The sequence below is a fragment of the Talpa occidentalis genome, unplaced genomic scaffold, assembly GCF_014898055.3.
Source record: "Talpa occidentalis isolate TD23 unplaced genomic scaffold, MPIMG_talOcc4v2.1 talOcc4.6, whole genome shotgun sequence".
NCBI lineage: Eukaryota > Metazoa > Chordata > Mammalia > Eulipotyphla > Talpidae > Talpa > Talpa occidentalis.
This window is the reverse complement of record NW_023604972.1, coordinates 2,433,162-2,454,255: the sequence shown is the minus strand read 5'-3', so window position 1 is coordinate 2,454,255 and position 21,094 is coordinate 2,433,162. Positions and strand designations below refer to the sequence as shown.

Sequence of the window (21,094 nt, the reverse complement as noted above, 5' to 3'; positions counted from 1 at the left end):
AAGGGAGGTCCTGAGCCCCAGGAGAACAGACGCGGCTGTGAGGTGACGGGGCGCCTCCTGATCGGGGCGCACGGACACGCGCCGTCACAGGGACTCGGCGGCAGGACTGACGCTGGCCGGGAGGCGCGCTGGCCGGGCTGCGGGAGAGGACCCTGCCCGCTGGGCAGGCCCGTGTCAGCTGAGGGCTCGCCGGCCGCAGCTCAAGCAGAGAGGTTCCTGCGCGGAGCCGTTCCCCAGAGCCCTGTCTTTCTGCTAAGCCTCCCCTGCTAGCAGCGCGCGTCCACACGGAGGGGGCGCTGCTTCACTGTTCCCAATGGAAGAGCATCTAAGAGACCCCTTGGGCCACAGCTCTTCCCGGGTCCAGCTGCTTTGCTGTGTTTGCACCTGCCGGCTTCCAAAGAGATACGGCCACACCTAACGCTATCCCTCCGCTTCTCCCCCTTCCGCATACACCCCATCTCTATCCCTATCACTTCTCTGTCTCCAAGAAGACACTGGAGAGGGACAGCCACAAGCCCAGGAGCACGGCCCCCAGCAGCCTTCCCCACCCTGATTATGGACTCCTGGGCTCGGGAACCCTGGGAGAAACAACGCCACCGTGTCAAGCCACCGCGCTGGACGTCACCTACGGCAGGTCTAGGGAGCCAACGCAACCACTCGGGGAATGGTGGGGGGCAAGGCGGAGGCGCAGCCGTGGGACCCTGGGCCGAGCTTGGGGGCTCACAGCACCTGAGGCCTGAAGACAAGACCCAGCAACACAGAGAGCAGCAGTGAAGAGGGGGCGCTGCTCCCCTCCCTGGGGACCCTCGGCCATGTCCGAATCCCCCCAGCCCTGTTTCCTATCTGTGAGGTGGAGGGACACAGCACCTGTCCCAGCCGCTCTCTGAGGAAGCTCCAGGGTGACACGCAGAGGGCCCTACGCTGGCCAGCGTACCCCGCCGACCGCTCACCCGCCAGCCGCAGCGCGACAGCTGCAGGGGCAGCCGCTGGAAGCAGAGCTGAGCCCCCTTAGAACCGCAGCCGCAGCCTCAGGCTTCAAAGGGAAACAGATTCACCCCCGACGATGGCTACTTAGTGACAGAGAAGGAAGCTCGTGCGGGGGGTACAAATGTTGTAGCATCATCCCAGCCCGCTGCGACCCGGCTTCTTTGCAGCTTTGGGTCTTTCTGTGAAAGCCTCACGCGTGCTGCTCACCGGGCGGAGGGTGAGAGGAGATTCTCTCTTAAACAAGGTCTTCTTGGGCTGTGAGGGGGCGAAAGCAAGCGCGGACTGAGCCCACGGCCCGCGGGCGGCAGAAGTTGGGTGTGGGCCAGAGGTTGCGAGTTTTCCGGTGAGTTTCCTCCCAAATGGGGTTTCCGCTGCAAAAAGGAACACACGGGCGTCACGTACTTCGGAGAGAGACGGCGGAGGGGGCTGCGCTCTGAAGTCGGAGCCCACGCGCGTCGGGGCACCGGGAGTGTTTGCTGAATGAATGCACGAGCGGCTGAGTGAAGGGATGGACAAACGGCTGTCACCTCTGCCAGGGAAACCAGGCGCGCTGACTGGAGGCCGGGCTGGGACAGTCCCCGTGGGCCCTTCCCCGGGCTGTGCATGAAAATGATCTGCTGAATCGAGCCACCCTGGTGACCCCACACACACAGCACCAGATGGCTCCCTCCCGCACGCTGCGTCCAAGTCACCTGACCTCACTCTGCCTCAGTTTACCTGGAGAGCAAACTTGCTCACGGGTCCTCCTGAGCACTGTCGGCTGCAATCAGGGCCCGGTGAGTGTCAGCAGTCAACCCTGAGGCTGTAGCTGCCCGCCGCAGGCCCAGTGCCCACTCGGCCATGCAGCGAGGAGGGGCGTCCTCTAGCCTTGCTCTGTGTCAATGTATTCTGGAATGTTCACACGCACCCTGCATGACCTGCAGATGTGCTGGCTGGGGTGTAGAGAGGCGTCCCAGGTGGGCGCTGCCTGCTGCTAACCAGCTGTGGACCAGGCTGGCAGCAGAGTCTCTGGGCCTCAGTCTCCCCCACCGGGCCAGTGATTAAAAGACCATCAGACCCGGTTGTCCAAGGATCTAATTAAATCTTATATGACGTCGGGGGCAGGCCAGGCTGAGACCGTCGGGTCTTCACCTGGGACTTGGGCCAGAGCCACCAGGAGTCCCTCCACTTTGCAAGTGCCAGCTCTGAGGGCCTGAAAGCTCCTGCTAGGGCAGTCTTCCCATCACTGGGAGGACAGCACCAGAGGACGCAGCGGTCAAGAGGCACAGACAGACAAGGCAGAGGCCCCAGCACTCCAGGATCCTGGGTCCGCAGCGCCCAGGCTGGCACGTTTCACTTGCCTGGACCACAACTCCCTTCTGCTGGAGGGAGCTGCATTGAGGGGGGGGGGGTCTGTCCCTGCAGTTGGCTGAATAAGGGTCTCCAGGGACACCGGGCCCTAAGCCTCGGTGCCTGTGGATGTGTTATAGAGCAGCCAGGCTTTGCAGGTGGGATTAAACCAAGGGCTTCAAGATGGGGAAATGACCTGCACCAGCCAGGTGGCCCAAAGGGTAGCCCCAGGGTTCCTGAGAAGAGGCAGAGAGTGTCGTGACCAGGAAAGCAGCAGCTGCGGTCCCTGAGGAGGGACCTTGCTGCAGGCTAGGAACAGGGGAAGCGGTCCGGACCTGGCAGCTCCAGATACCAGCAAAGAAGGAAAGACACTTTCTCAAGCTGGAGACCTTGACCTCAGCTCAGCGACACCGAGTCCCGCCCCCGCCCCCAGCTCTGTGAGGGTAAGTGTGCAGGCGCTGCGTGCTGAGAACGTGTCCCAGCAGCCACCGTGAAGTCACACGTGGGTGGGCACCCACCTTCTGTGGTTTGTTCATCCTTTCGGGGGAGGCTCTTACAAGCCCCCCCCAACCCCAATTCTGTTCAGGGCAAAAAAGTTCCAGGCAGCTGTTGGAGGGGGGCACACTCCTGGCTTTGTCGGGTCAGCACCGTGAGAGAAGGGGCTGGAGGGCTATGTGTTAGGGTCTGATTCTCCCCCAGGGTCAAAGCAATGCAGATGAACAAAGAAACGTACCTATAGCCCCGCAGCGCGAGGTCTCTGCACAGGGCTGGGTCACTCCAGGCAGGACCTACATGATCCAAAAGGCACAGTCATTAACTGAAGAGCACACTGGCAAGAAGGGGGCGGGGGTAGCTGTCAACAGCCGCAAGGGGGTGAGTGCAGGCCCAACCGGAGCCTACAGGGTCTCCTCCCAAGTCAGCCGTCCCCGCTCCCCAGCACAGAAGTCTCTCTCTTTCCTACAGAACAGCTCGGGCGTGGCTGTGCTTCTAGGTGCTGTCTCGGGAGCTGTGGCCAAATATGACATATTCAGAGTCTGGGGTTCCGTCCCAGCTCTGCTCCCCACTACCCTGCAACACGGGGTGAGCCCCAAGTGCCTGAAACCTGAAGATGCTGAAGGTTTTCACGGAGTGAAAACCAGGGAGTCAGAGCTAGACTTCTGCTGGAACTCCGCACTGGCTGTGTGTCCCTGGCTACGTCTCTCAGCCTCCCTGAGCCTCTTCCCCAAACTGAGCACCTCAAAGCCTCCTCCCAGGTTGCTTAGCACAAAGGTTAGTTCAGTGATGACGACTTGTCCACGGGAATCCAAACAGCCCTTCCACTGCACCGTTGTGAAATACGCCGTCTCAGAAAGGCCTCTGGAGTGAGTAACAGTAACCAAAAATAATGAAGCTGCCTTGGCCTGTTGCTCCAAGTGACAGTGACACAGGGAGTCATAACAGCGCAGTGACGCGGGCAGCAGTGTCCCCAGACTCAGCCCCTTCCAGGCCCCCCAGGGAATCAGTGCTGGAGAATAAGTCCCACCCCGACAGGCTGGCTCTGGACATGCGGCTTCTGCACCGCATGGTGAGGACCTTGAGAGCTGAGTGGACTCGAGGCCCGGCTCTGAGTCCAGCTCGTGGCTAGTTTCTGTGGTCGGTGCTGAGACAGGTCTCGGGTGGGTGGACACGGGGAAGCGTGAGATTCGTGGGACAGATCAGCACCTGCTGTGGCTACTGTCTCTGTCCACCTAGAAAGCTTTCCCTGTGTCCCTTCTTGTGGGAATGTTCTCGCACAGGGAGAGGAGGTGCAAAGCAGGCGAGGCCCCGTGAGCAGGCTCTGAGCCTGGGGCCAGCAAGAGAGCACAGGCCGGCCCGGGCATGGCTCCCTGGCCTGGGTTTACTCATTGCAAATGGGCCTGATACTTTAAGGACCTTGTGACAATTTGTCACTTTCTGAAAGCTCAGTAAGCTGAGAGTGATATCGCGTTGTCTCCTCTAGTGAAAATCCTAAGAACTGATGATAGAAAGTGAACAGAAACTCTTTAAGAGACCTAAAATTCTGTATGAAGTGCAACAGCCCCAGGGTCTGCGATTCAGCAGGGATGGGTGGGTGGGTGGGGGTTGTGGAGGCTGAATGGGGAGCAGGAGATGGGAGAGACCCCTGAAAGGACATCCCTGGGTTCGCCTTGGTGGGTGGGGTGTAAGCAGGGGAAGGGACGGTCAGGTGTCCACCATGGGCGACCGCCCGGCGGGCTGGGGGAAATGGGTGGAGACAGCAGAAATTAGGGGGGTGAGGGTGACCCAGAGGAGCAGTCACCGAAAGCCAGGGGCAACGCAGGGGCTAGGAAGGGGTGGGGGAGTCTTATGCTGTCTGTGTAAGACTAGGAGGAAAAGGCAGTAGGACCAGCTCTGGGGAGTCAGACCTCTGGGACCTCAGAGGGGCACCCGCAGCAGGAGCCTGAGGTAGGAAGAGGCTAAATCCCTCGGGCAGGAGCCGGTGGTCACCGAGACTCCCACCCAAGCCCCCAGAGTCTGCTTTACTGGGCTCAGGAAGGGTGGGGCTCAGGGAGGGTGGCCTGTCCATGCCTGGACTCCCTGACCTCCGTCCACCCTCTGGGGTAAAGTAGGAGCCCGGGTTCAAGAAGGGAAGCGACCTGTCCTGGTCCCAGAGCTCCAGGGGGCTGGACCCGGCGCTGCCCATGGCCGAGGCCACCCCAGCCCTCTGGACCCCTCCTGGCGCGCGCGGGCACACACACAGACACACACACACCCCCGCGCGGGGCACACTCAGGCACGGGGCGGCGCAGCCAACTCTGCTAACTTCTCCGGCTCCGAGGGCCTCCGGCCTCCGGTGGGGGCGAAGCCCAGCGCCCTCGCTGGCAGCCCTGAGGCCGCGGGACCCGCCTTACCTGCCCCGGCCTTACCTGCCCCGGCCGCGCGGGCCCCGCCCCGGGAGCCCGGGGCCCGTCCCCGGGGGGCAGCGCAGCGCCCGCGCGCCCCAGGGCGCGCCCCCCCGCTCCCGCGCGCAGCACCAGGGCGCCGGCCAGGAGGCCCCAGGCCAGCACCCACGAGGCGCGCCCCGGGGCGCGCGCCGAGCCCATCGCCGCCGGACCCGGGACCCCGAAGCACCCGGCGCCCGAGCGGCGGAGCTTCCGGACCCCGGCCCGCCCCGCCCCGGGCATGCTCAGTGCGGCCGCGCCGAAGTTTTCTGGAACCGGTTCCAGCCTCGGGGACTGGCCAGCCTGGGAAGGCGCGGGAGGGGAGAGGCGGGGGCGGGGAGCGAGGGGCGCGGAGCAGGCGCACTTGGAGCCTGGCGGCCTCGCTCGACTGCACTCCAGCCACACCCGGGCTGTGAACTCCCCAATCAGACCCCAGCGCCCACGGATGCAGGGGCTCCCGGTGACCCCCACCAGTGCCCAGTGGGCAGGCAAGTGTCAGCCCAGGCCCAGCGCCTCCATGAAGCCTTCTCCTGCGCAGACGCTCCCGGCGGAACCCAGTCTGCATCAGCCTCCCCGGCCCCAGCTAGAGACCTGAGAGGCAGGGCCTGGGTCCTGGAGAGCCCAGGGGGGCGAGTCCAGCAGGGAGAGGGGCCAGGAGGGAGTCTGGCTGCGCAGGGGCTGCAGGAGCGGCCGCTGTCCTGTCCAGCTGGGGGCGGTTCAGCCCAGCTGTGCTCCCAGGGCCTGAGCCCTGGCTGTGGATTAGCCCCAGGAGCGGCCCAGGTGTCCCCACCCGTAGTGAGGTGTCCTGGACACCCACGCACCCCCGAACGGGCAGAGAGCCCAGCGGCTGCTCGCACTTCAATGAGCCCAGGCCCCCGGGCCCGTGCAGGGCTCTGTGTCTGAAGGCAAGGCCGCGGTCAGCCCGCAGAAGATGTCCAGCATCCGGCGGCCATTTGATTCGACAGACAGCCACTTGGATGATTTTCATATTCAAGAAACTTTATAATAAAGGAAAATGCAAAGAACGCTGCATTTTTAAAGTCGAAGCCTGAACCAGCAAAGAAACGGCCCGCACAAAGCCAAAGCGTCCGCCAGACCCGGAGACCCCGCAAGGCTTGGGGGGAAACACGCCAGAAGCCCCGCCAGGCCCCGACACCGCGCGCGTGTCCGTCCACTCCCCAGGGCGGGCCGGCGAGGGGCCGGGTCTGCCCGAGCGGCCGGCCGGCGTCCCCTTGTGCACAAAGGCAGCTGGAGAGCCGCCCCGCCCGGCCTGCCGGCAGGACTGTGAGGACAGGCCGCGAGGGCCGGCTGGGCCGGGCGGCCGCCAGGCCAGGACAGCAGGGCCCGTCTGTGGTCTCGGGCCGGGCTGGGCCGGCGGGGCCGCTTTCTGCTGCGGGGCCCGGGTAAGGCTGAGCGAAGGGGTGACCCCAGCCTCAGCCGGAGCCGTGACCTTGGTGAGCGATGCGGGACTGAAGCTGGAGTCCTCGGGGGGCAAGGTCCAGGCCAGGGGCCGGCGGAGCCGTCGTGGGCCACCACAGCCGCGGGGAGAGACCCTGTCAGAGAGCTGCCGGACTGCAGGGCGACGGGCCTCGCTGAATTGCAAAGAGAAAAAGACCAAAGGAAGGAGTTAGGCGCAGGGGCGGACCCTACCTGCCCCGGGGCCCCCTGCACCCCCTGGGCCCTCCCTATCGGGCACCCCATCCCCTGGGCACCCCATCCCCTGGGCGGGAGGGCTGGGCCCGGGCCGGCGCGGGGAGCGGGAGGCGGTGAAGGGCCGGGGAGCAAGGCGGGGAGCTGGTCCCGCCCCAGCCGCTGTCAGCCCCAGGCCCCGCCCGGGCCCCCCCTCCCCTGCCTGGGCGGGCCCCGCTGGGAGCCCCGCGAGGCGGGGACGCCGAGACCCCTCCCCAAGGCGAGGCCGCGCCCCTCCCGGGCATGCTCAGTGCGCAGGCGGCGCGGGCGGCGCGGGCGGGGCTCAAAGTTTGGGGTGACCGCGGCGGCTCCTCCCTCGGGCGGGCCGCGCAGGGACGAGGGCGCGCGCGGGGCGGGCGGGGACCGGGCGCGCGGCGGGATGCGGCGGGGCGGCCGCCTGAGCACCCCGATGGCCGCGGCGGGGCGGCCCCCTGAGCACCCCCATGGCCCGCGGCGGGGCGGCCCCCTGAGCACCCCCATGGCCCGCGGCGGGGCGGCCTGCTGGGGCGACGCGCGGCTGCTGAGGGGCCGGGACGCGCTGCGGGCCTCGCCCGCGCTGCTGGCCCCCGCCGTGCTGCTGGGCACCGCGCTCGGCCTCGGCCTCGGCCTCTGGCTCGGCTGCCGCGCCCGCCGGCGCCCCAGGCTCCAGGTGGGTCGGCCCGCGCGCAGCCGGGTGGGGGCGCGGGGCGCGGTGGGTGGCCTGGCGCGCGCACTCCGGCCTCCGGGCGCTGCTGCCCCACGACGGGGCTAGAGGCAGGGATTCTGGGGGCGCAGCGTCCAGAAGCGCCCTGGCCGGGGTCCCCTGGAAGTGCCTGCGCCATCCCGCGCACCGTGCGCTGGGAGGAGCGGGTAGGCTGCAGGCTTCAGTCTCCTCACCTGTAGCCCCAAGAGTTTGAAGTCGGTGTTGGCAGAGGGGCAGGCTTCGCTGGGGGGCAGGGAGGGCTGGGGGTGCCCTCCCCATGCCCATTCCTGCCCCTTGCTCTGTGGATTTCCTCCTGGGGCTCCTGCGTCCCAGCTGCCTCATTGCCTTTCACTCAGCTCCAGGGTGGACTTCGCTGTTCTCCTGCAGACGCTGCCCTGGAGGCATGGAGTTCTGTGCCCGAGGCGCTGATGCCAGCACATCACCCGTGCTGCCTGTGCCAGGCACTGAGCAAGAGCCTCTTACCAAATTATCTCCTTGAGTTCCCTGAACATCTTTGTTTCTGTCATTAATGTACCCGTTTGGCAGATGAGGAGACTGAGTCCTGGAGCCATTATGTACCTTGCCAGAATGACAGAGGTGTGTGGCCCCAGGCCACTGTGTTGTTCGCGGACGGGGTGGGCGAAGGGCTCTGGTGAAGCATCACCCTGCCGTGGTGGGATGGGAAGCACAAGCTGTGATCACCATGTGGGGTCTTCCCACCCTTGGCCTCTTTGGGGGACCTGAGATGATGTGGCATCCCCCCCAGGCCTGCCCACCTGAACAGGAGTCTGGCAGGTAGACGCACCAGCTCTTCCACCTGGCAGGTGACCACTAGGGGTTGTTGTGTCATTAATTCCCACTTGCTTTGCTACTTCTAGCTTTTGGGGTTGTGCAGTCCAGCCCCGGGCTTCGGGCTGCAGGGGTGGTGGGCCTTCATGGGCACCCGCCATGCCCACCGGGGCAGTTTATTTGGTGCAGTCAGGATTCACTGTTTCTGTATCATGATTCTGTGAACAGTTTTCACCATAAATCGGGGCTCAGCTGTGATTATGAGCCCTTTTTCGCACAATGTATTTTCTCTGGAACCAATAGTTACCTGCTTTTTCATTTCCTTGGATCTATGTCCTTATTTTGCATTTAACACTAAGGCTTTCCCCTCACCCCCCACCCCGTTTATGCACATTTCCTTTGAAGGCATTTGGATATACAGTTGAGCCTCACAGTGCGGGTTTGAACTCGGGGTCTACCCATAAGCCAATTTCCCTAAAAGCCGATGGTGTGAGCTTATGGTGTGGATGGACGCACTGCGATCCTGTCATTGAGTTCCCTTGTGATTTTCTTAACATTTTCTTTTCTGTGGCTTGCTTTATTATTACACGAATACAGAACATAACACGGATAACACGCTGACCCTGTCTTGTGTGTATTTGTGTTTGGACAACTGATGTAATCCGCGCCGTGGGCTCACTACCATTGAACTCGGGGCCCACAGCTCTCTAACTCGTGCTTGAGCGGAGCTGATCGGACAGGTGTGTCCTCCCGGGGCCTATCTCGGCCTCCACGCTCAGACCCTGACAGCGCCGGCGCTGCGTGCAGCGGTCGTGTACGCAGCAACATCACCCAGAAAAAAACCCCACGAGCAGAAAGTCGGCACTGCTGGAAGGGGTTTGCCGCGCGGGAGCGGACGCGGCAGTGGGGTGCAGGGGGTGCCTTTTCAGCTCTGGGTGGAAACTGTGTGTCGGGCAAGTCAAACTTGAGTCCATTGTGTGTGTGTGTGTGTGTGTGTGTCTAGAGACCCCGAAACTGCCGCGGTGTTCTCGGGTTACAAACACTAGTGAGTGGACAAGAGAGCGAATGCAGAGGCCACAAATAACGAGGGTCCACTGGGAACCACTAAGATGTTTGAAAAATCCTGTAATGACACGGTCGGGAATAACAGGAAAGTGAAGCCTCCTGTCCCCAGGCCACGCTGGGGCTCACAGCCCGCCAGGCCCCTCCCACCGGGGAGAAGGAGGCTCTGAGCTGCCTGTGGGTGTGGCCTCCGCGCCCTGGGGCACGCTGCTGCGCTGGGGTGTGGGACCTCGGTGGGGGCTCTCAGGAGAGCACTTCCAGGATGCTCTTGAGGGGTCCAGCACCCCCGGGGGCTGGGAGGCAGGCCCTGCAGGAGCCGGAGTGACTGCCACAGCCTGACGCCCACCCATGTCCCCTGCCCTCCCCCTTCCTCTTGGGATTTAGAAAGAAGACACCCAGAACTTGCTCAAGAACTTGGAGTCCAACGTGCAGACCCCCTCGGACACTGACTCCCTGCCCAGGAGGAGGAGGAGAGAAGCCCCGGTGGAGACCGAGGAGGCGGCTCTGGATGTAAGCAGGTGCTGGGGCTCCGGTGCACAGGTGCGTGTGGGGTGTCCCACCTGCACACGGGTGTCATCCACACCAGGCGGGACACCCGTGACTCCATGAGCTTCTGTTTTGAGCTATAATTTGCAGATTTTAACCCCACAATTTGATGAGTTTTGCCGCATCAAATTGATGCGTGTATATACCTGTGTGATGAGGCCCCACTCAGGAATGTTCCATCACCCCAAAAGTTCCGTGGTCTCTCTTTATGGTTAACCCTCCACCCTGTTGCCTCTAGCAGCTTCCGTCACCGGGATTTCCATCAGCATAGAGTGGTTTTGCTCTTCTGGAACTTACATGAAGGGAGCCATGTGCCTCGTGCTGTGTCCCCTCAACACAACACTGTTGAGATTTTTCCGTGTTGCGCGGCCCCTGGGGGCTGCTTCGGTGACTGGCTCCTCTGAGTAAGGCTCCGTGAACTCGTGGGGCTGCGTCTGTTTGTGTTCATGACCTTCTGTTTCTTTTAACTGAATATTAAGTCGGCGTCGAGGAGGGAAGTGCCGGGTCTCTGGTGCAGTGTTTGGGGGGTCTTCCTTGAACCCGCTCCCAGCCCTTGCTCTGTCGCCTGCACCTGCCCCCCGAGCGTCCATCCCCACGTGCTCCGGGGTGGAGGGGGCACCTCTGCCAGCGGTTGACATTTCTGGTCACTTCCCGCTGCCCAGGAAGTGCCAGGCTGGAGGCACTGGGCCCACTGCACAGATGTAAATGCAGAGCTGGAGACGAGCAAGATGCAGGTTCGGATGCAGAGACAGAGCTGGAGACAGAGGCTGGGGAGGGCGGGAGCCTGGAACGAGGGCAGACGCTGAACGAGGCCTTTCTGTTGTTTCTTTGGCTTGTTCTTGGCAAGTCTGGCGCTTTTCTGAGGTCAGTTTTGAGTGGTGTGACGTGGGTGACGTGGGTGACCTCCAGCCCCCTGGGGCCGTTTTTTTTATGTTCCCTTTTCCAAGGAGGAGGCTGAGGCTCGGGGTGCTGGGTGACAGTGGGGAGTCCCGTGGCTGGGGCTGTCGCCCCGGAGGGCCCGCTTCCCTGCTCTGACATGGTCGAGGTCGGGGCCTCCGCTTACACGGAGGGGAAGGAGCTGCCTGTTTGAGAGTGACCGTCACCCGGGGCGGAAACCAGTGGGATTTCCAGGTAATCCGAAGCCTGGGTTTTGGAGCGTCACCCCTGCCAACACTCTGCAGACAGAGCTCCCCGCCCATGCTGGGCAGGGCCAGGAGGAGTAGCTGCCCTTCCTGCGCTGGTCCGGGCGGGCGAGGGCATCCTCCTGGCCCATCCAGGAGCAGGCAGGGAGCAGTCAGACTTCCCAGATGTCCTGTGTCTCAGCCCAGCCCTGGCCTGTTTCCAGGTGCTTGTCTCTCCTCGTGTGCTCTGTGTGTGTGTGTGTGTGCTCACACATGTGCGCGTGGTGGGAATCTATGGTGTGTGTCTCCTTGCCTCAGTTTCCCTCTTTCCCTCATCTGTCTCTATCCCACTGGCTCCCTCCTTTCACATTACTAAAATCCTGCTCACAAATGAAAGCACGTCCACCCAGACTTACCCACAAATGTTCAGAACAGCACTGTTCACAGCCACCAGAACAACCAGGTACCCATCAACTGACAGAAGGATTAATAGAATTCGGCATATCCTTCCAGTGGAATATTAGGCAGCCATAAAAAAGAATAAAGCCTCACAACATGCTACAACACACCTGAACCCTGAAACCTTCTCATAGAAAGAAGCCAGTCACCAAAGAGCCCGTGCTCTGGGAGTCCATTCACATGGACCGTCCAGAACAAGGAAAGGGACAGGGACAGAGCGGCCTGGCAGTTGCTTGGGGTGGGGACAGGGGAATGGCACATAGCCAAAAGGCGCCTATTTCTTTTTGACATGATTAAAATATGCTTCAGTGAATTGGGTGATGGTTGTACATCGCTGTGAATATACGGAAAATTGTTAGATCGTGTATTTAATGTGGTAGAGTTGCCTGGATGTGGATTATGTCTCAGTGAAGCTTTAAAAAAACTAAGAAAACAGCCTGTGTCCCTGGGAAGGAAGCCTTGGATATGATGAAACCCACACTGGCTTTGGGATCCACACCCCTGGGACCCACATCCCTGGGATCCACCCACGACTTCTCTGAGCCTCGGGGGCTCCCCTGCACCATGACAGTAAGAGGCCGCTCCCGGGCTCATCTCTAAACTCTAAAAATTTCCTGCTGCTCAGTCATTGTTTGGGGGGGGGCAGCCTTCCTATCTCCCCAAAGGCCAGCTCACTTTTCCACCTAGTCATGTTTTACCCACAAACTGCTTCGCACTATCTGGCCACTGCCCATTGTCGAGCTAATCATTGCCAGGAGCTGGGTTAAAGATTGGCCTGTCCCGGGCTCGGCTGGCCGTCCTGCCAGGCTTCTTCGGACTAAACTGTCAGGGGCCGCGGGCGGGGCCGCGTGGGCTGGCACAGGGCACCTCGGCACCGCACTTCCTGCCCCTCCTGGTGTGAGCTCTGTTTTGGTAACTAGCTCACCCAGCCGAAAGACAGAAAATTCCAGAAAGTTCTGAGGTGTGCTCCGCCACAGCCTCCCTTCTCTGCATCCCAGGCTCTTGCTTTGGGGGGGAAAGGAGCACTCCTTGTGGAGACGCTGGGGTGTGCTGTGGGAGAGCCCCTCGTGTCCGTGGGTGGAACAGCCTCGCTTTACCCACGATGGCGCCTTAACTAGTTCTCTGAATAACGGTGCTGCTTTAGCTGAAGAAGTTTCACATTGTAAATTTGCACAACCAAGTTTTCTGAATAATTGTACTGCTTCGACGGGGGAGAGGCTCAGAAGTTGGAGATCAGACCTTAAGAAGAAGAGCTGCCACAAAACGAAACAGGGGTCCTGCAGGTGGCGGCCCACACTGGCTTGGATCCCTGTACCGAGCGCTCCCTGGTTCTTTACCCCCCGACCAAGCCGGGACCCCAACATCCTTCTCACACTTGTGTTGTCCACATTAAGTGCAGCTTGGGGTTGGTCTCCCCTTTGAAGACAAACCCCTGGAAACAGAGCCACAATCCACCCACTCACCCACCCTCCCCCATCTGTCTATCTGTCCATCTCTCTGTCCCTCCCTCCCTCCACTGGTCCTCACCTGGGTGCAAATGCGCCTGTTACGGTCCCTTCCTGAGGCTGCTGACACCTGGGCAGTGGTGTTTTGGAGACTCTTGGTGGTTCCCCTTCATTTCACGGGGAGCCCCACACGGTCCCCCCCTCTGCTCCCCAGGACGGCGAGCCTTCTGTCAACAGCAACGTCACAGCATTTGCGCTGAAGGCCAAAGTGGTCTACCCCATCAACCAGAAGTTCCGGGTGAGTGTGAGGGCGGCAGCCTCCGGGTCAGCTGCGCCCGGGTGGGCGGGGCGAAAGGTGCAGCAGGGTCCTGTGGACGGTTTTATGGGGAGACATCTCACTAGGGATAATACGAGCAGCACTTTGAGGTTCATCCACTTGGTGGTCGGGCCCAGGGTTTGCCCACAGTTTGTCAGGCGATGAGCTGCCGTCGTCCATCCTGCCCCGAGACGCCAGTAGCCGCGGCCTGCCCACCTGCTGGTGCTAGCAGTCCTGGCGCCTACGGTCCTGACGTCCAGGGCCCAGGCCGGCAGCTGACGCGACCCTTCCATGGGGCTGGCACAGGGCAAGCCTCTGTCGGGCCGAGGCTCCCCCCGGCGGCAGCCCCGTGCTCCGTAAAGCAGATCCCAGTATCCACTGCACGTGAGGACACTGGGGCCCAGAGGGACGCATGACCTGCCCCCGTCACAGCCCCCCCAGATGCTCCGTGAGGAGGGTCCTGGGCTGTGCATGGAGGGGGCACTGCCGGCCTTGCCTTCAGGGAAGAGGCCGGGCTGGGGTCCCTGCTCTCGGCCCTCACTCCCGTCTCAGCTGTTGACTTCCTGGGCCTCAGCTGCTGCTTCTGTGAAATGGACGTTCCTGCCTCCCCGGTGGTTTCGGGGTGAAATGGGGTAATAGCGTCGGGGTCAAGACGCCTGATGCTGGGCAACCTGACCTGTGGGTCTGCTTTGAAAGGTCCCGAGAATTCCCGCGCGAGGAAGCGTCCACCTGGCTGGACGCACGTTAGCACGCGTCCCGCGTTCGTTTCTCTGGGACGCCCACGGCGAGCAGTGACTCGCTCTGGTTCCGGGTGGGGTCCCCGGGACACACACTGGGATCTACTCCCTCCACTTGGCTGTGGGGCTGCAGACGGAGACATGAGGTCCCAGAGTAGGGCGGTAGCCCTCGGAGCGTCCCCTCGCCCGGGAGGCCTCGCAGTCGGGCCGGAGGGACGGGCGAGAGCCGTCCCGGCAGCGGTGGCCGGGGCCTGCGGGGCGTGGGGGAGGCTCGGCCCGGCAGACAGCGAGCGACCGCGGGTCAGGCCCTGCGGAGGGCAGCGCGAGCGAGCAGGGGTTTGCCGCCGGCGGTGGGCTCAGGGGCAGGTGGGCCAGGCAGGCCGTGGGGGCAGAGGCGGCTCAGCTCAGGGGTGCGAGCCTGGGACGTCCCCTCTCAGCCCCCGCCTGCCCCGCCTGGCGTCCGGCTCGTGGAATCCTGAGACCCCCGGGGGCCTCGCTGAGCCTGCGCTCCCTCGCCAGCCTCTGGCCGACGGCTCCTCCAACCCGTCGCTGCACGAGACCCTGCAGCCGGCGGGGCTGCCCAACCAGCTGGGGGAGGCGTCCCCGTCCAGCAGCCTGGGGAGCTTGAGCCAGGCCGAGAAGGACGCCTGCAGCTCCTCGTCCAGCGTCCACTCGGCCGCCAGCGACAACGGCTTCCTCAGACGCACCTTCCTCCAGACCCCCGGCTTCCCCGAGACCCTGGCCTCTGAGAGGTGAGGGGGCAGGGAGGGAAGCTCCCCGCGCCCTGGGAGCAGACGCACGGCCCCTTCTCTGTCCGGGAAGAAGTGGGGGGCAGAGCATTTAAGCCACTCTGTCATGGACGCAGCCTCCAGGTCAGCTGGAACCCGTCTCTGCTGTGCCACGTGGTGCTGGCAGGTGGGGTCAGGGGTCAGACCTGAGCCCCGAGGGAGCCTCGGGCCTCGTGGTAGCTGGCATGTCCCTGGCATTGCACAGCAGCCTCCCGTGGACCCGACGGGGGCTCAGCATGCTGCAGGGACTCGTGCCTCAGGGGCAAGAGGTGGGTCCATCCACTCACGCTGAGTCCCTGGGGCCGGTGGGAACGTGGCCCACGCTCAGGGGCGGGAGCACCGTTGATCATGGGTGAGACCCTCTCACACACCTGTGAGGCAGCTGATATCATGGCCCCTGTTTGGGGAGAACAAAGTAAGACACAGAGAGGCTGAGTGTCTTGCCCGAGGTCACGCAGCGGGTGAGTGACAGAGCCGGGTCAAAGCCCATGCTCCATATCACCACACCTCCCAGTCCACACGGCTCAGCGCATAGTAGGTGCTCAAGAAACTCCACCTGGCGGTATGCACCCAGATCCGCAGGCCTCTCTCGGCTCTGGAGTTCTGTGAGTTCAGAGGACCAGGGATAGGACGGCCCAGGGCTGCGGAAGGTGTGGGCTCAGAACCCCGGGGCCACTGTGCCTCTCCATGCAGCCCAGGCAAGGGGCTCTCGGCCTCCTGGGGGAGGGGCTGCTTGGGAGAGTTGGGCTGAGAAGCCTGGTAGCAGTTTGGGGGGCGGGGGTGGTCATTTAAAATGCACTTGCCTCTGTAGGAGAAAGGTCGAGGCCTTTATTGACACCTGCCCTTGCCACCAGGGCCGCTATCTGCTTCGCCAGCCCTCACGCTCTTCTGTCACATGGGTGCAAGATGGTCTCCAAGGCAGCGGCCAGCACATGGCCGTGAGCTGGGCGTGGACACGCCCGAGGAGGAGGGACCGTCTTTCAGTCCTTTCACCTGCCGTCTCTTCCTAGCTGTGTCTTTGGTGACCCAGCAGTCACCGCCTCGGGTCAGGAGAGGGTTCAGATAGCTCCTCAGGCCTTCCTAGAACCGCTGGGGCCCTGGGAATCCCCTGAGGCCAAGGTCTGGGGGGGATGCCCTGAGGCTTGACTGCCCGGGGTGGGGCCTCGTCACTGCCACGTCACATCCACCCCAAACCTCAGGGTCTCTGCTCTTGATTTTTCAGTGTGGACCTTGACTTGTGTATCTACAACCTTCACTTAAAAGACCTGCTTCGTCTGGACACGGCCCTGAGGCGGGAGAAGCACCTGGTAGGCGGGGAGAGGCTTCTGGGCTGTTGTTCACGGGTCAGGAAGGAGAGGCGAGGCTGGCTGTGCACTCGGGGACGTGAGGACGGGTGACGGCAGAGGGAGAGCCGTGTCGGCACCCAAAGGAGAAGCAGTCCTGCCTGCTGATGGGGCGAGGGGCAGTGCTGACGGGGCCTCCCAGGTTCTCTCCTGCCGGAGACAGAGATAAAAGCCCCCCGTGGCAGCGGTGTTCCTGAGGGACCCACGGTAGTGGCACCCATATTTATGAGCTCCGAGTGCTTCGGATATCCTAGCCCCGCGTGGGGGTTGGGTGCTGGGCTGAACAGGGGCGCCGTTGTCTCCTCTTCAGATGGGGAAACCGAGGTCACAGGGCTCTGAGCGTGGCGCCGAGATGGGAGTCTGTGCCTCTCCACAGGCTCGTGTTCTCCAAGTCAGGGGAGAAACAAGGGCCCGGAGCCAGAAAGGGAGGCGGCGTCTCTGGATGCCCGTGCAGCTCGGCCGCGGGGGGCTCTGGGACGTCGGAGGACTAGTGCCCGGACTATGTAAACAATTCTCAAAACTCAGTTAAAAAAGTAAACAACTCAATTAGAAAATGGACAAAAGACAAGAGCAGATATTTCAGCAGAAAGGAGACCCAGTTGGCAAGTAAACACTTGAAAAGCAGTTCATTATGCCTCTGGGGAAATTAAAGTCCCGTGAGATGTGAGCACACGCCCATCGGCATGATTGAAATAAGTGAGGGACCACATCAAACGCCGGTGAGGATGGGCTGAACGGCATGGCTCCCCTCCACCCGGAGGAAGCCCAGCGATGACCCCTCTGGATATTAACCAGGAACGCTGTGTTCACGTAGAGACCTGTGCGTGGACGCTCAGCGGCTTTATTTGTAGCAAACCCAACTGGAAACACCCAGGGCCCTGCTACAGGCGAATGACCCAATTCCAGAGATAGCTAGTCTGAGCTGTCCGGGGTGGCCCCGTCAGTGGGGACCCCCAGGCTTAGGGACATCTGCCCCCACGGAGACAGGAGGCTGGAGTGAGTGACCTTACCCACCCCAGTTCCAGGCAGCATCCCCGATTCTTTCCACGTGGAAACAACATCCCTTTACCTCCTGAATTTCTTTGACCTGTGTGGAATAGGGGCACGTGGAAAGGGTTTGCACAGGGTAAACCTGAGTAATTATTTATTGATAAATGAATGAAGGGGGGGGAAACAATTTGCAAACATATATTGCTTCATGAACATGCAGTCTGTTACTCCTGACTGATAATCTGATAATATGAGGTGTGTTCCTATAGCAAGATGTGTGTGTGTGTGTGTGTGTGCGTGCGCGCGCAGAGACAGAGACAGAAAGACAGACAGCAGAGACAGAGTAAAAAAAGGAGGGGGTGGGAGGTGAAAAAAGACTACCGTTGTTTAAATCTTTTTCTTATGTTTCCTTTTTGGACAATAGATGTTTATTCAGATTTTTAAAATGTGCCTCCTTGACCTTCTTCCTAAAAAGAAATCTGATGACGAATTATATCAGAAGATTCTTTCGAAACAAGAAAATGTAAGTAAATCTTCAGTCTGCATTTCATAGTTCATTACATTATTTACTTTTCAACATAATAAAATATGTAAAGTCATGTACAAATACAAATGTAGTCATGTATAGTGTTAAAATATGGAAAAATATTGGGAGAAAATAAAAGAAGAATGTTGGGCCTCTCCACTACTAAAAGGGAACCACTCTTTTTTTTTTAAGATTTATTTATTTATGCATACAAGAGCTGGGGTACAGGCCAGAGGTGTGGGGGGGGCAGTGAAAGGATTCACCAGAGACAGAGCGGGGAACAGGTCAGGCAGACTGACCGAAGTGCACTGCTGAGGGGAGCAGTGGGTGAGTCGGGAGAGGTCTGCTGCACTATGTGGGTAGCTCCCTGGCCAGCCTGGGGATCAAACTCATGCTGCAGAGGCTGCAGACAGCTTCATAGGTTGTGTCTTAACCCTTTGCACCACCAGGGAGGCCTGGGAACCACTCTTGATGATACTTTCTGTACATATGTGGGTTATTTTCAAATATGTAATGTGCTGATTGTTTTTTTTTTGTTTGTTTGTTTTTTTAAAGATTTATTTATTTATTTATTTATACAAGCACTGGGTACAGTCAGAAGCGCGGGAGGGTGAGAGAATTCACCAGAGCCAGAGCGGGGAGCAGAGCAGGCAGAAGGACCGAAGTCCACTGCTGAGGGGAGCAGCGGGCGGCAGGAGAGGTCCGCACGCCATGTGGGACCCTCCTCCGGTGGCCGGGGAGCAGCCGGGGATCGAACCGGCGCTGCAGGGGCTGCGGGCAGCTTCTCAACCCAGCGCTCATACCGCTGCGCCACCGGGGAGGCCCATGTAATGTGCTGATTGTTTAGGACTCCTTATGTTCCTTTGCATTCTATTCCTCTTGGTCTTTTATACAAAATCTCTGTTATTGGGCAGCAAAAAGTCAGGGTTTGGAGTCAGACTGGGGGAAGTAGATATTCTACTTCTGTCCTCATAAACTCTCAGTATCCTGGGTTCTTCCTTTGTGTAGTGGGATAGTAATTCCTGTCCTGGAGAATTACAGAAATAAGAAGAAAAGCATGTATAAAGATCAAAGCAAAATAATAGCCAGGCCTTGAGTCACTCCATCATCCTCATTATCACCACCACCACTGCAGTCTTCATCATCATCTTCATCATCATCAGTATCATCGCCATCATTAGCATTTTATACCCACCACTACTATCACCATCATCTGCAACATCACCATCTCTGTTGTCATCACCACCACCATCATCATTGTCATCATCATTCTGTTACTTCCATCACCAACATTATCATTTTCTTCATCCTCCTCCTCATCTTCCTCATCACCGCCACCCCATCACCTTCATCACTGTCGCCATCTTCCTTGTTACTGCCATCGGCACCACTATCATGACCATCCTCTCCACCACCATGGCCATCATCCTCATGCTCCTGTCACTGCCTCCGCTTCCTTCCTGTCACTGTCATCCTGCCCCTGCCACCATGGCTTGGGGAATTGGGAGGGAATGTTTCTTTCCACTCCTCTGATTTAATCACTCCACTGGGAGAGAAGACGACATGGTCTTGGCTTGGGGACTTAACGGCAGTTTTTACCAGTGTTACTGGTAAAAAAACCTGTGTTGATTTCATGTCAGTGAACACAGTTCTCATTCTGGGTTGGTGTTTTGATGGACTCTGTCTGTAGGGCTCTCCTTTTCCTCTTCTGAGTTCTGAATCAATTCAGAGGCAAATAGTCTAGGAGATGGATATAGAAATGTCAACTTATTACTGTCAAGTGGCTGGTATGGAAGCTGTGGCTCAAATGTACGGTGGTCATCGGGTCCTAAAACAGAACATTCCCAGAATTAGCTGAGTTGCCTACCTAATCTGGCCAAGCTGGACCACCACACAGATGTTCACTGTGGGCAGAGTCCACACCAGCAGTATGGCCTCTGCCTGAAGGTCCATCTAAAGAGGAAGAGGCTGGGCAGGCTGGGCCATGTGCTTGCTTCCTGCTTTTGAACGAATCAAATACATAAACTTCCTTCCTGGGGTGTAATGAGGAATCCTTCCCCCTGGAAATCAGAGAGTAGGGAAGAAATGTGACATTTTCTAGAATGCATAAGGGTTGCAAGATAGTATTTCATTATTTTTTAAGTATGACCTATTTTGAGGCAAGAGAGGGGAGATAGAAGAAAATAATCCATTATTCTTGAGACTATATTTAATGAGAAAAATAGATTTTATCATCAAACCCTAAATAGAACAACATGCAGAGCATTTAGTTATGGTTTATAAAGTGGTAAAAAATGAAAACATGTCTTTTTCTTTAAAATATACTCCATTTTTTCTTTTTTATTTGCTTGCTTTTGCTTGTCTCAGGACTTGCAGGAATTAGAGAAGGAACTTCAGGTCAAACTATCAAACGCAGAGAGGCTGGGCGCTGGGGACTCCGAGTACATCGCCCTGGCGGACGTGGAGAGGAGGGAGAGAGAGCGCGCCGAGCAGCTGGTGGAAAGTGTGGGTCTTCCCTCCCCTCGGGAACCTCGCTTTCGGGAACAGTCCAATGGGCGAGATGAAGGAGCGGGTAACGAGGAGAACTAATACCTGAATTCCCTGTCGTGTTCCGCCCCGGAGCCAGGGATCCACTTCTGGAGCAAACCGGAGATAAGAGATAATTAGGGGACAGATTTATAGGACTGGGCGGGAAGGTCCTCTGCTAGGGTGGGAAGCTCCAGGGCAGGTGTGAGGGTTCTGGGGGGTTCTGATGGGATGAGGAACTGGGTAGGGGCCAATTAGGGGTTCACTGAACTGTGAGGAGACCCCGAGATGAGAGGCAAATGAGTGCAGCTGCGTGATGGGGGGGCTAACTCAGTGTTTCAGGCTCCCGCCTCGCCACCTCCAGCCATAACAGCAGATCAGGTGTGGCTACTGGTGCCTCCGAGCCCTGCCCCCTCCGCACCCTGTCCTGAGGACTGTCCATTTCCACACCTGAGGGCAGAGCTATGGGGGGTCAGAGCAGGCGGGTGAACGGCAGAGCCAGTCCTGCCCTAACACCGCACTGCTGAGCTGCGCTTCCTCCCAAGGTGGATTTAATCTAGAAATAAAATGCAAAGCCCAGCACCTGGCATGCAGCATAACCGTAGGGAAAAGGTGGCAGCTCTGGTGCTGTGTTCTCCCGGCTCCTAGGGGCAGTGCTGGCACAGGGGAGCCCCAGATAGTCTGAGCCTCTAGCTGATCCCCAGCTCAGCTCGGAACAAAATGGTGGAGGGACAAAATGGAGGAAGGGCCTTTAAAGCAAAATGCCTCCAAGGTCAGCATTCTCTGCCCTGTCACTCTCCTGTTGTTTCAGGACAATAACTGATATTTAAATGACTAATAT

General features: G+C 59.7%; 2 protein-coding genes across 3 annotated transcripts in view; one reads left to right on the top strand and one right to left on the bottom strand.

Annotated features, from left to right (window-relative positions):
- EVC2 (EvC ciliary complex subunit 2) overlaps positions 1–6,852 on the bottom strand; it is a gene marked incomplete at its 5' end in the record, with an annotated part of 58,886 nt that extends 52,034 nt beyond the window's left edge. Inside the window, 3 exons of the mRNA XM_054688293.1 lie at positions 1,195–1,358; positions 3,050–3,104; positions 6,685–6,852. Of these exons, the coding sequence (XP_054544268.1) occupies positions 1,195–1,358; positions 3,050–3,104; positions 6,685–6,852 (387 nt within the window). The remainder of the gene's footprint in view (positions 1–1,194; positions 1,359–3,049; positions 3,105–6,684) is intronic.
- A 549-nt stretch (positions 6,853–7,401) lies between these two features.
- EVC (EvC ciliary complex subunit 1) overlaps positions 7,402–21,094 on the top strand; it is a 33,101-nt gene continuing 19,408 nt past the window's right edge. For both annotated transcript variants that reach the window (XM_037529099.2, XM_037529098.2), the window contains exons 1-7: positions 7,402–7,572; positions 9,841–9,966; positions 13,242–13,325; positions 14,600–14,832; positions 16,091–16,175; positions 17,626–17,724; positions 20,095–20,232. In XM_037529099.2, coding sequence (XP_037384996.1) covers positions 7,402–7,572; positions 9,841–9,966; positions 13,242–13,325; positions 14,600–14,832; positions 16,091–16,175; positions 17,626–17,724; positions 20,095–20,232 — 936 coding nt within the window. The remainder of the gene's footprint in view (positions 7,573–9,840; positions 9,967–13,241; positions 13,326–14,599; positions 14,833–16,090; positions 16,176–17,625; positions 17,725–20,094; positions 20,233–21,094) is intronic.